Source organism: Bos taurus, chromosome 21 (assembly GCF_002263795.3).
Source record: "Bos taurus isolate L1 Dominette 01449 registration number 42190680 breed Hereford chromosome 21, ARS-UCD2.0, whole genome shotgun sequence".
NCBI classification, from domain to species: Eukaryota; Metazoa; Chordata; class Mammalia; order Artiodactyla; family Bovidae; genus Bos; species Bos taurus.
Window position 1 is genome coordinate 6869123 of NC_037348.1, and position 14162 is coordinate 6883284.

At 35.8% G+C, this 14162-nt stretch overlaps 1 protein-coding gene across 13 annotated transcripts in view; it reads right to left on the minus strand.

Moving 5' to 3' along the window:
* MEF2A (myocyte enhancer factor 2A) overlaps nt 1-14162 on the minus strand; it is a 180566-nt gene that overhangs the window by 8809 nt on the left and 157595 nt on the right. For 10 of the 13 annotated variants that reach the window (XM_005221713.5, XM_005221712.5, XM_005221715.5 and 7 more), the window contains 2 exons: nt 4284-4307; nt 460-586 (listed from right to left, as the gene is read on the minus strand). In XM_005221713.5, coding sequence (XP_005221770.1) covers nt 460-586; nt 4284-4307 — 151 coding nt within the window. 13 annotated transcript variants of the gene reach the window in all.

Genomic DNA, 14162 nt, shown 5'->3' on the forward strand with positions numbered 1-14162 from the left:
AACGGGCTATCACAGGGAAGAAAATGTGACCTGCTGACACAGCCACCTAGATCCACCTCCCTGAGTTCCGAGGTCCCAAGGGATGCTGTCTTTCCCAAGGTAGGTTGACACAGCATACAGAAAAACATCTTATTTTAAAAGCTTGGAAGAGTGAGATGCTATGTAACAAGAACTACATAGAAAACACCAAGTGTTTTGCTCCGTTTGCTATGCGTCATAATTTGATAAGAGCTAGTTGTTTCTCAGGGGTAAGCAGAAGTTCATGCTGGGGAATCTTTCTATAATCAATGTGTATTGTGTAATTTTTTCAAGACTAGCATGTGTTTCATTAACATATCCAACTGTGAATCTAAGAAACTTGAAATAATTTCAATAAATATATTTTTTAAAAAATCACAAAAGTACACACTGAAACAAAACAAATAAAAAAACCCCACAAAAGGAACAGGGCAGGCTCACCTGTGTTGTAGGCAGTTGGCATTGCTGAGTACACCAGGCCCTGCGGAGGCAGGCTTGGAGTTGTCACAGACACCACTGGGGTAGCTAGGGGTTGAGTGGCTTGAGAACTGCTTATCCTTTGGGTATTCTGTGAGAGAGTAGAAAAAAGTGTTATTCTATGAGTATTTATATTTAAGCTTAATATTTAAAATAGAACATTCAATTTAAAAGTGACATTTTTCACAGTTTTATGATGTGAACATCATTCCCTGAAGCAAGTGATTATGTGAAAACTTTAAAAATACTAATGAGAATAACTATTTAATTTTAAGGGATGTATTTTACATTAATCATTCATTTTCTCCTAGTGCCTTTTTCAGAGAGTTTATTGATGTCAGAGATACATCCTTAAAATAGAAAACTTGCATTAGGGCTGATAACACTTATATGTTAACATAAATGAGGATTTGATGCCCCTTATAAAGACTGCCAGGCTACCCTACCTAAGTAAGATATGTGTAGATTTTAAATACCTGAGGATAGCAAGGTTATCTGTGTATATATAGATTATAAGTCCATGAGAGTCCAAAAGAGTTCAAAACTACTTCTATTTGCTGGATTTACAAATTAACAGGGTTTTAAGTCATAGCTTACTAAACTGCAGCTTGTATTCATATTTCCTTCCCTGAGATCCTGCAGTTAACACACACACAAATATGTATATGTGTATGTATTTAGATATAAATTTTTATTAAGATTTTTCTAAAGAGCAGTTTTAGGTTCACAGAAAAATTGATGAAAAGGTACAGAGATTTACCATATACTCCCTGACACTATACATGCAGAGCCTCTCCCATCATCCAACATTGACCTGTTTTTTAATGGCAGACTCAGCCACGTATCCCTTCTTCAGACACTTATGAATGGAGAAGCTTTGAGTATAGAACTTTTAAATAAAATATAACACTTCTCATAGGGCTGCAGATGACCAATGGTAAATGCTTGCTGACCAACAGCATCTACATAGCATCCTATCTACAGTGGGAGTGAAACAAAATGAACTACAGAATAATCAAGTCAGTTTAAGACAGTCACCATTCTCTAAGGGTATGGGTATGAAAGAGCAGTTTCTCACAACGCGCTGCCTCAAGCGAACACGTTCTAAAACTGAGAATCAGTGAAAGAGAGACTCCAAGTTTCATGTGGTTAGAACACAAGAAGGCTAAAGCATAACTCCAGGGTTTTTTTCTAAATGAAGAAATTACAGCCTGGTAACTGACATTTAGGGGGCCTAAGCCATATCAAAGTATAACTCAGTGCCCTTGAGATTACAGAGAGTCAGGATGTCATTCAGTTTTCTCTATCACTATTTCAAATGGTAATCAGATTGAAGACCTTTGGTTAGATCTAGATATTTCATATCTCATTTTATTTTTTTTTAGTTTGTATTTTCTATCCAATCTTAAGTTAGAGGATATTAGAAAGACCACTCAGGCTATACTGGCCTGATTCTTGTCCCAGATTCACTAATTCCTGAGCACTGGAAAAATCCTTCACCCTCTCCAAATCTCTTTGGTTGTAAAGCAGAGAAGATGGTGATCGCTGCACTGCTGCTTTGCAGTACTACTGTGAGAATCTAGTAAGGCAACAGTAAGAAGTGCTTTGATAAATTAAGTACTTCGGAAATGTAAGATATATCCTTAAATTGTTCTAAGATACTCTCTGGCCCAAGATTTCTACATAACTGGCTTTTTTTGTTGTTTTTTTTTTGAAGGTAAATATCCACAGCTATTCCCTTGGAGCTGTCAGAAAGGAGAGTTGTTCTAGAATTGCAAAACTTCTAAAGGCACCTCTATAGCCTGGCTCTAAATGGGCCTTTAGTGTAGGTTCCAGGGCACTCACTTTGGGTCAGACCCACTCATGATTCTATTCTAGAGCTCAAGCCAATTTGAACAACTTTCTAGATTCTAACAGATTGTGTCTCTGATTGTGATTTGGTTCTGACACACAGAGCTCTGCATTTTAATTAAGTTTTAGAATTTGAATTAACTTAAGTTTTAGAGAATATCAATGACTACAGTTTCTGGTTAAATGTTTGTTTCTTAATCAAAAGTATTTTTATGTGCTAGATTTTAGTCTTCAAATACTTAGAAATTTACCTTTGAGATTTTGTAATTGAGGGTATACTTTAAGGAATGTAAAAGTCAACATATAACAACTAGGTATACATTTTTGTCTCAGCATCAAGTTAAAAATTTTAGTGCATTTTTGAGACAGAGATCTACTTTGAGAGAACAGAGATCTGTTCTCACAAATTTTGTCACTGAAACTTCAGGAGTCAAATACTAGGTGAAAAACACAGTATGCCATGGTCTAGCCTGGCTCTATCCATGCCCTACCTTCACCTCCACGGAAGTCTCCTAATGTGACCTCAAGATGGGGTGGTGGTGGTGGTGTGTGTGTCTGTAAAACAGTGACACTCCAATACATTGGTTCTACCCATCAAGGCTCATAATCTCAACGGCACTGATTTCCACAGCCACTAGAGGGCAACATACTGCTAGATAATTCATAAATTCACAAGGAAGCATTCATGATTAACTTCTTAAGGGTATAAATAGTGAGATTTAATCTAAGACACATTATTTAATCTTAAACTATCATTTGCTAATCATTATTGTATCAGTAAGTAAAGTATTTGCCTAAAAGATACTTAAAATCTGCACATGATATAATCCAACACCACAAGAATCCCATGGCCAAGAGATTTCCATGGATTGTCTAGTCCTTGGGGTCCCAAAGAGTCAGACACGACTTTCACTTTCATCACTTTCGGTGTATTTTAGTTATCCAATGTGAAACCACATCCAAAACTGTGAGAGTGATCACAAAGTTAAAGAAGAATCTTTAATTTTAAGGACAGAGCACAACCTTATTTGAAAAGAAACAAATTGCGCAAAACACACCAGCATGCAAATATATGTAATAATAAAATGTAAAACGAACAGATGCCTTTCCCCCATGCTTTCATGCAATCTAAACCCCTGCCCATGCTAAAAACTAAACATTTTCAAGTCTTTAGTTCCCTTAAAGTCACCTAATTAGCAGCTGACTTCGAAATCAGAAGATCAGTTCTGTGAGATTTGAGTTTTAGTTCCCAAAGAAAGAGCAACTGAAAGTTATTTTTAGTCAAATTTATTTTCTAGAAGAAAAGCCAATAGAAATCATTTGTTTTTGAAAAAAAGTAACAGCTACTATTAAGGACAGAATATCTTCTGATAGAAAAAAAGGAAGTTTGTGTATGTTCAATTAAAGACATTCGTTTTAATAAACAGGGAACCCCCTTGTGGTTCAGATTGTCTCATGCAGGATGAAATAATTCTAACTCTGTGAAAAAGGTGACCTCACCAAAAATGATGTAATCTTTTTGAAAGAAAGAGAAACAACACAAGACAGTGTGTTACAATCTGAGGAACTGTGAGGGTGAAGTCATTTTCTAAAAATATATTAATAATTTGGGGAACTATGTAAGGTATTTTATATCTTTCCTTAAAAAATTCTTTAACATGTCTTGTGATCACGGGCAGCTATTGTTTATAAAGGCTCTATTCCAAAGTTTCCAGAACAAATAAAACAGGTCAAGATATATAATTGTGAGTAGAAAAACCACATTCTGCAGTACCAGTGCTTGGTTCAGTTATTCAGAATGTTTGGACAGTATTTAACAGCAAGGAAAAAAAAAAAATCTGTGTAACAAAGGGAACATTACTCAGATAAAAACATTGAAAAGAATTAGTACTTTCCATATCTTTTTCAATTCCATTCAAGTAGAAACCCACACTCACCAACTCCAATTCCTCCTCCTCCGACTGCACTCAGCACATAAGAGGAATAAGAGAGTTACTAAGACTGTTGGTACTTGATATAAAATACTTCTTTAGAAAAACATGTTATCTGAACACTGTGAGTTGTCTGGAAATCTAAAGAGATGATTATATAGGCAGTGAGTACAAATATACATTATTTATTGTCTCTGTACCTGTAGCTGACTTCAAAAGACAGGAAAGATTCTTTTAAGTTCTCTAGGGCCAGGATTTAAAGATCCTCCTACCCCAGTTTGTTCTGTTCTTATGCCATGCTGTGATAACATATAAAAGGACTTCCTAATCGTGAAACTAGTTTCTGTTTGGAATCTGGAGAACGCTAACACTATTTTTTTGTTTTTGTTTGTTCAGACACTAAGTTGTGCCCAACTCTTTGTGACCCCATGAACTGCAGCACGTCAGCCTTCCCTGTCCTTCACCATCTCCTGGAATTTGCCCAATACTTACATCTAAATCTCCCATCCCTACCCTACCTGGTTACACATGTACATTTATCTTAATTAAATTCTGTGGTGGGCAGAATTTATTTTGTCTTCTTTTTTCCCACAGTAACTAACACAGTATTATGAAACAATAAGAACTCAAATATTTGTTAATAAGTATAACAGTTTTACAAATTTATATATTTATCATTTGCAAATATAATTTTCAAATGAGTATAATAATTTCAATGGAGAAAAGCCACATAAAGAAAATGAGAGGAGAAATGAATTGATAAATCATACAGAAAAGAGATGAATGAAACATATTGCTCCTTTTCTTTATACACATATAAAAATATTAATATACTAGAATAATCCAACTAGTTTTTAAAAATTATTTTACTTGAGTAAGTCAAGCTTCTCTGTCAATCTGCGAAAGGTATCTTTATAAGCATCAGTGATCCATGAAGTCCCAATCTGAAAGCAGGTTTATCTGCAGACAACAGTGTGAAAGAGGAGTGAGGCTCATCACTGACTCTGAAAAATAACTACCTGGCCTATAAACTGCTGTTTCAAACGTGGCAAAATCCTCTTCAACTGTTTTGTTATACATATCTTCACCCATCTCCAACTGTTAAGACACAACAAAATACTATAGGTGTGTGTGTATTCATTTTTCACTTTAACCTACAGGGATAACAGTGTAAATACTGATAGTTTCTGGGGCAGATTTTAGAATTCCACAGAGATGCTTCATGAACTCTTAAAAAAGACCAAGATAACTGACAAGTTGCTAAATGTCAAACTTGTAGTTTGTCCATCAGTTTTGCAGTTTATTACAATTCTTATAAACATACTTCTATGCCTTAAATGAAACTTCCTATAGTTTTTATTTCTGAAGGATAGTGGCAGTATTCCACATCCAGTTCCTGAAAGACGAACCAAATGACTAGGATTCTCCACTATAAACATCACTATTTTTCTTTTTATAATCAACAATTATTTGGGGAGTGATATTCTGAGATTTTTTAAATATCATGTTTCTCCTTAAATTTTTGCTAACTTTAGTACTCATCCATTGACCTTGCCTTCAAGGTCTGCACTGTTGTATTACAATGGTGATTTGCCATTTCGCTCATTCTTTCTACAGGCATTGATTAGAAGTCTTCTCTAAGGAAGAGCTGTCCCTTCTACATTTATTCAATCACTAAGTAACAGTCTCATTATTTTTTAATTCTTTGTGTTATAATGCAATAATATTATTTTTTTTTCTTTAAACCTTTCTTTTTTGAGCAGTTCAGGAAAACTGAGGGGCATACAGATTTTCCATAAACTCACATATACATAGCTTTCCCCATTACCAAAGTGGTACATTTGTTACCATTATCACCCAACATCCCTAGTTTACATTTAGGGTTCATTCTTGGTGTTGCATAATTCTATGGGTTTGTTCAAATGTATCAATAATTATAATATCAGAGTGTTTCACTGCACTAAAATGCTCCATGCTTTGCCTATTCATCCCTCCCTTTCTCCAACTCCTGATCTTTTTACTAAAAAAAAGAAAAGTTTTGCCTTTTCCAGAATGTCATATATAGTTGGAATCATGCAGTATGAAGCCTTTTCAGATTAGCTTCTTTCACTTAGTAATCTGTATTTAATTTTCCTCCATTTCTTTTTATGGCTCAATCACTTATTTCTTTTAGCACTGAAAAGTACTCCATTGTCTGGATGTACCAGTTTATCCAGTTACCCACTGAAGGACATCTTGGTTGCTTTCAAGTTTTGACAATTATGAATAAAACTGCTATAAACATCCATGTGCAAGTTTTTATGCAGGTAAATATCAAGGAGTGTGATTGCTGGATCATATGGTAAAAGTATGCTTAGTTTTGTAAGTGGAGAAGGAAATGGCAACCTACTCCAATATTCTTGCCTAAAGAATCCCGTGGACAGAGGAGCCTGGTGGGCTGCTGCAGAGTCAGTCATGACTGAAGCGACTTAGCATGCATGCATGCATTGGAGAAGGAAGTAGCAACCGACTCCAGTATTCTTGCCTGGAGAATCCCAGGTACGGAGGAGCCTGGTGAGCTACCGTCTGTGGGGTCGCACAGGGTTGGACACAACTGAAGCGATTTAGCAGCAGCAGTTTTGTAAGACGTCACCTGTCTTCCAAAGTGGCTTACCATTTGGCATTTGTGACAGTTCCTATTGTTCCACAAACTCACCAGCATTTAGTGTTCTCAGTGTTCCAGATTTTGGCCATTCTAACATGCATGTAGGAGTATATCGTTGTTTATTTTGTGGATCATGCCTATAGTGTTATATCCAAAAATGCATCACCATACCCAAGGTCATTTAGGTTTTCTCATTTATTATTGTCTAAGAATATTAGAGTTTTGCATTTAAAAATTTTGGTCTGCAATCCATTTTGAGTTAATTTTTGTGAAGAGTCTGAAACCGAGTAGGGCCCTGTGGGGCTCCCAGGCACAGAGGCCTTTCTGTCCCCCATTTCTTGTAAGCAAGACTTTCTACATGCATTGATTACAATTCCTAAGGAAGAGCTGTCCCTTCTCCATTTATTTATTCAGTCACTAAGTAACAGTCTATTTTTTATTCTTTGTGTTATAATCCAATAATATTATTGTTTATTTTGTTGTTTAAATTATTCTAGATCTGGCCATTGGGAGCTCCTCTGAAAGGTTGGTTCCTCTGACTTGACATGTATTTCCTTATCTGCTGGCCCCTCTGGATCAATGTGTATTTTCCTGGCCCTAGCTCTACAATCGATCACTTCTGCAAGGAGGCTTGATTCCTGTCACTGGAGAATGGTGTTTAGAAACTAGGACCTGAGGGCTAGGTGTGCTCGGTTTCCAGGTGTCACTCATTTAAGACTCAGCAGTCAGAGTGAGGAAATATCAGATGTATTCGAATTCATGTGTACACACATCTATACTTTTGTATCTATCTGTATATATGTTTAAAAAAATACATTTATACTGAAACCTCCAACTATAAATCCAGAAAAATAGGGTTCATTATAACCTTCCCATTCACCTTGCTTAACTGAAACTTTCTCAAAAAACCTGGCTTTATCTACAATGTATAGTATTCACTTATTTAAGGGTGTGTGTGTCTGTGTGTGTTTAACAAATTTACCATCTTGAGCAATAGTTTCCAAAGTTATTTAGACCAGTTCATCCCCTTCCATACCATATCACTCATTTTTAATAATTATTCATGTATTTCATCTTGGGTTCCCCTGGAATCCTGGTTGATTTTTTTAACTGCATATAGTTAAAAAAAAAAAAATCACTCTGTATTGTATAGTTTTGTAGGTTTTATCAAAAGCATAGATTCATGTATCCAACAATACAGTATCACATCCCCTCAAACATTCCCTATACTACTCCTTTTGTAGTCACCTTCTCTCCCTACCACTGGGAACTACTTATCTGTTCTCCATTTTCCAGTGTGAAATATAAATGTAATCGTATCTTTTGGATTTGGCTTATTTCAATTAGCAAAATTCATTTAAGTTCATTTATACTGTCATGAATTAAATTCATCCTTTTTTTTTTTTTTTAATTGCTGAGCAATATTCCTTTCTGCAGATGTACCAGAGTGTGTATATACATTCAGCTGCTGGAAGGTTATTTCTGTTGTTTTCTTTGGGAGAAATTAGTGAAAAATACAGTTTCTGTGTAAGCATGGTTTTCAATTCACTTGAGTAAATTCTCTAGAAGCAAGACTGTTCAGTTGTATGACAAATACATATTTAACTTTATAAGAAGTTGCCAAACTGCTTTCTGAAGCAGCCCTACTATTTTGCATTCTAAGTAGGAATACATGAGAATTCCTTTTGCTCTGCATCCTTGCCAGAACTTGGCACTTATAGTTTTTTTGATTTTGTTTTTGTAATTTTAGCCACTCTTAACAGGTATGCAGTTGTATCATTCTGGATACAAGTCTTCTACTAGATCGCTGATTTTGTAAATATTCTCTCCTAATCTGTAGACTGATTTTTTATTCTCTGAACAGGGCCTTTTCATGGAGTGAATCTTAAACTTTGATAAATAGCTATATATCCATTTTTTATGGACTATGCTTTTGGTGTAATTCTCTATGTTTTCTTCTGAAGTGTCACAGTTTTGTGTTTTACATTTGGATCTATAATACATTTTGAGTTAACTTTTGTACAAGGTATGAATTACACTTTGAGGTTCTGTTTTTGCATACTGAAGCTAAACTGCTGCAGCACCATTAGTTGTACTGACTGTCCTTACTCCACTGAACCGCCTTACTACCTTTGTAAAAAACCAACTGAATATATTTTCTGGGCTCTCTTTGACCTATGGTGCTCATCTTTTTGCCAGTACCACACAGTCTTTTAAAAAATATTTATTTGGCTATGCCAGGTCTTAGTTGCAGCATATGGGATCTAGTTCCCTGACCAGGAATTGAACCCAGGCTCCCTGCATTGGAAACATAGAGTCTTAGCCACCAGACCACCAGAGAAGTCCCCCACACATTCACTACTGTAGCTTTACACTACGTCTTGAAACCAGGAAGTGTTAGTTTATCTTGTTCTCTTCAAAACTGTACCGGCTATTGTAGTTCCTTTGCCTTTCCACACGTACTTTAGAATCTGCTTGCTGATACCTACAAAAATCTGTGCTGTGATGTAAACCAGGGTTGTGTTTAATCTTCCAACCAATTTAGGAAGGAATAACATCTTGACATAGGTTTCCCTGGTGGCTCAGTGGTAAGGAATCTGCCTTCAATGCAGAAGATGTGGGTTTGATCCTTTTAGGTTGGGAAAATCCCCTGGATAGGAAATGGCTACCAACCTCAGTATTCTTGCCTAGAAAATCACATGGACAGAGGAGCCTGGCTGGCGATAGTCCATGGGGTCACAAAAGAGCTGGACACAACTTAGCAACTGAAAACAACGTATTTGGCTCTTTGGTTTCTTTCAACAATCTTTCATAGTTTTAGCATGAAAATCATATGGTTAGATTTGTAGGTATTTTTTGAGTAATGTTTAAATGATATTTTAAAATTTCATACTCCAACATGAAACTTCCACTTGAAGATTTTTTGGTAGGTTCTTTATGCTTTTCTACATATTATATCTTCTATGAATAATGTTTAATTTCTTCCTTCCAAGTATGTATGTTATGCATTTAATTTTTTTGCCTTACTGCCTCATCTAGGACTTCCAGTATAATGTTGAATATGAGTGGTGAGAATAAAACATCACTGTCTAGTTTCGAATATTATTTTACTACAAGACTGAAATTTCCCCTTATTAAGTGTATTAGTTGCAGAATTTCTGAAAACAGTCTTCATTAGGTTAAAAAAGTTCCTTTCTTCTCCTAGTTTGGTGAAACTTATTTTTATCATGAATAAAAGTGGAATTCTTTTAACATGGTAAATTATAGTGATAAACTTAGAATCAGCCTTTGGTCTGACTCTTTTTCTCTACTGTCTGTTTTAAGTTTCATTAATTTCTGCTCATTTTTTCCTTTTCTTCTGGTTCCTTTCAGTTGTTTGTTCTTTTTTCTCTCCTAAAGTAAAAGCTTACTGATTTGGGACCTTCCTCTTTTCTAATATAAATGCCATCAATTTCCCCTCTCAAAACTCCTCCTAGTTGGTCTCCAAAATTCTGATATGCTATAGATTTCAAAATTTCATGTTCTTTAATCTCTATATGTGGCGGTTTTCCTGTTGTCTTTCTGTTATTGATTTTATTATGGTCAGAGACTGTAATCCATATGATTTCTATTCTTTGAAATTTGCTGAGGTTTTATGACACTGGATACCCTGCTGCATGTTGCAAGTGCACTAAAGAAGAAATTTATGTTCTCCTATGCAAAGTGAAGGGTTCTATAAATGTCTCTTACATCAGGCTGGTTAAATATTTCTCAGTCACCCAGATCCTTAACTGAATTTTCTGCCTACTTGTTGTATCAACTACTGAGAGAAGAGTGTTGAATATTCCAACTATAATTATGGATTTTTCTCTTCTACTTTTTAGTTGTATCATCTTTGTTTTCTGTATTTTGAATGTTTACTGTTAGTTGCATACACATTAAAGATATTTCTTGGAATATGTAATATTCTTCTTTCAGTTCAGTTCAGTCCAGTCGCTCAGGCATGTCCAACTCTTTGTGACCCCAGACTGCAGCACGCCAGGCTTCCCTGTCCATCACAAACTCCCGGAGCTTGCTCAAACTCATATCCATCAAGTCGGTGATGCCATCCAACCATCTCAACTTCTGTCATCTTCTTCTCCTCCTGCCTTCAGTTTTTCCCAGCATGAAGGTCTTTTCCAATGAGTCAGTTCTTTGCATGAGATGGCCAAAGTACAAAGGAGTTTCAGCTTCAGCATCAGTCCTTCCAATGAATAATTCAGGACTGATTTCCTTTAGGATTGACTGGTTTGATCTCTTTGCAGTCCAATATGAGTCCAAGGGACTCTCAAAGTCTTCTCCAACACCACAGTTTAAAAGCATCAATTCTTTGGTGCTCAGCTTTCTTTATGGCCCAACTTGCACATCGATACATGACTACTGAAAAAACCATAGCTTTGGTAGACAGACCTTTGTTGGCAAACATTTGTCAGCAAATATTCTTTATCCTTTTTTATTTATTTTTTAACTTTACAATATTGTATTGGTTTTGTCATATATCAAAATTCTTTATCCTTGATAATATTTATTGTGAAGTCTACATTGTTTGAACTTAATATGGCTGTACTAGCTTTCTTTTGGCTAATGTTTGCATAGTATATTTTCCTCCATCTTTTTACCTATGTCTTTATATTTAAAGTGGAGCCCTTATAGACATTGTATAGTACGACCTTTTTATTTTTTTTAAAAAACCAATCTGACATTTTGTCTTTTAACTGATGTTTATTACCATGTTTATTTGTATAGTTGTATTAAAATCTACAATCTTGCTAGCTACATTTCATTTGTTCCATCTGTTCTTTATTTTTTGCCCTTTCTCCCATTTCTTGGGATATTGGAGCATATTTTGTATTTCCATTTTATCTCTATTGCCTTATCATTTATACCTCTTTTTATTTCCTACAGTTTTACTTGGGTTTACAATATCTGCTTTCAGTTAATTTGAGTTAAACTTCAAATGTATACCTCATCATGTGTAAAGACCTATAAAAGTATATTTCTAATTCTCTGCTCTGTCATCATGTTAGGTTGGTACAAAAGTAATTGTGGTTTCGCACTGTTGAACTTTGCTGTTTGATATTGGAATACATTCTTAAATAAATGTGGTTATGTCATACATCATTTTAATGTACAATTCTCACTTTATTTTTTTGCTAATGACTTACTTTGTGTGTATGTTAATCACAGTCGTGTTTGACTCTTTGTGACCTCTTGGAGCCTGCCAGGCTCCTCTGTCCATGGAATTCTCCAGGCAAGAATACTGCAGTGGGTTGCCACTTCCTCCTCCATAATAACTTACTACTTGCTGTTTATATTTACTTTAGACTAGAGAAATGATGTTAGACAAAAAGCAAATTCGAGCAATTTTCTTATTCAAGTTTAAAATGGATTGTAAAGCAGCAGAGACAACTTGCAGTATCAACAACACATCTGGCCCAGGAACTGTTAACAAACGTACAGGGCAGTGGTAGTTGAACAAGTTTTGCAAAGGAGAGAAAGCCTTGAAGATGAGGAGCACACTGGCCAGCCATCAGAAACTGACAATGACCAAGGAGAGGATCATCAAAGCTGAACCTCTTACAACTACAGCAGAAGTTGCCAAAGAATTGAACACTGACCATTCTACAGTCGGTTGGCATTTAAAGCAAACTGGAAAGGTGTAAAAGCTCGATAAGTGGGTGCCACAGGAGCTGACTGAAAAATAAAACTGTCGTTTTGAAGTGTCATCTTCTTTTATTCTATGCAAAAATGATGAGTCATTGCTTGATGGGATTGTGATGTATGACAAAAAGTGGATTTTATATGACAACCAGCAATGACCAGTTCAGTGGTTAGACTGAGAAGAAGCTCCAAAGCACTTCCCAAAGCCAAACTTGTACCAAAAAAAGATCACAGTCACTGTTTGGTGGTTTGCTGCCTGTCTTATCCACTATGGTTTTCTGAATCCTGATGAAACCATTACATGTGAGAAGTATGTTCAGCAAATCAATGAGATGCATCAAAAACTGCAATGCCTACAGCTGAAATTGGTCAACAGAATGGGCCCAATTCTTTTCCATGACAACGTCTGACCACACATTGCACAATTAATACTTCAAAAGTTGAATGAATAGGGCTACAAAGTTTTGCCTCATCCACCATATTCACCTGACCTCTTGCCAACCAACTACCACTTCTTCAAGCATCCTGACAACTTCTTGCAGAGAAAATGCTTCCACAACCAGCAGGAGGCAGAAAATGCTTTCTAAGAGTTCTCTGAATTCCAAAGCATGGGTTTTTATGCTATAGGAATAAATAAACTTATTTCTTGTTGGGAAAAATGTGTTGATTATAATGATTCCTCCTTTGATTAATAAAGATATGTTTGAGCCTAGTTATAATGATATAAAATTCATGATCCAAAACCACAATTACTTTTTCACCAACTTAATATATTTTATTTCTACATGTGCTGTAAACACAAAAGTCACTGCCACTACTTTTGCTTTAGAGAGTCAACTATCTTTTGAAGCAAGTAAGAAGAGGGAAAACAGCCAGATCTTGGTTTCTAATAACATTCTCCAAAAACAGGCCAAGGTTCCTCAGAGAAATGCCTGATTGTAGAACTGGAGCAGAAAATACACAAGATGATCCTGAAGCATTCCAAAGTAACCAGAAAATAAAACAGTAACTCCTCTACCTTTACCCCCGCTAAAAAAAACCGAAAACAACAAGGGTATATAAAAGGGGACAGGAACCAAGTGAATAGTCCTCAATAGCTAAAGCTGGAACAATTTGAGCAACAGAATAAACCAGCACTGGTAAAATCATATATTAACAAAATTTAGTACTACTACAACCCAAAGTATAAAATCAATGTACATGAGTTCATATTAATATAAATAAATGATTAAATGAGAGAGAACAATAAGTGACCTGTGCAGAAGAACTCCAAATAATGTATAATCTGTCCTAAAAGAGGTGGAATATAACCTCCATTCCTTATATGTGGGCCTCACACAGTAAGTTCCTTCCAAAGTGGGCAGTATGGGAAGGGGTAGCAAGTGAAATACTACACCAGCAAGGTTATCAAAGTGATCAACAGTCATGGAAATAGTATGTACCCTTGATATAATGTGATGAAGAGGGCACATTAGTTCCATGACCTTCCTCCCTCAAATGTGTAACACCAGCCTAACCATGAGGAAAACATCAGAAACACTCCAACTGAGGAACATTCTACA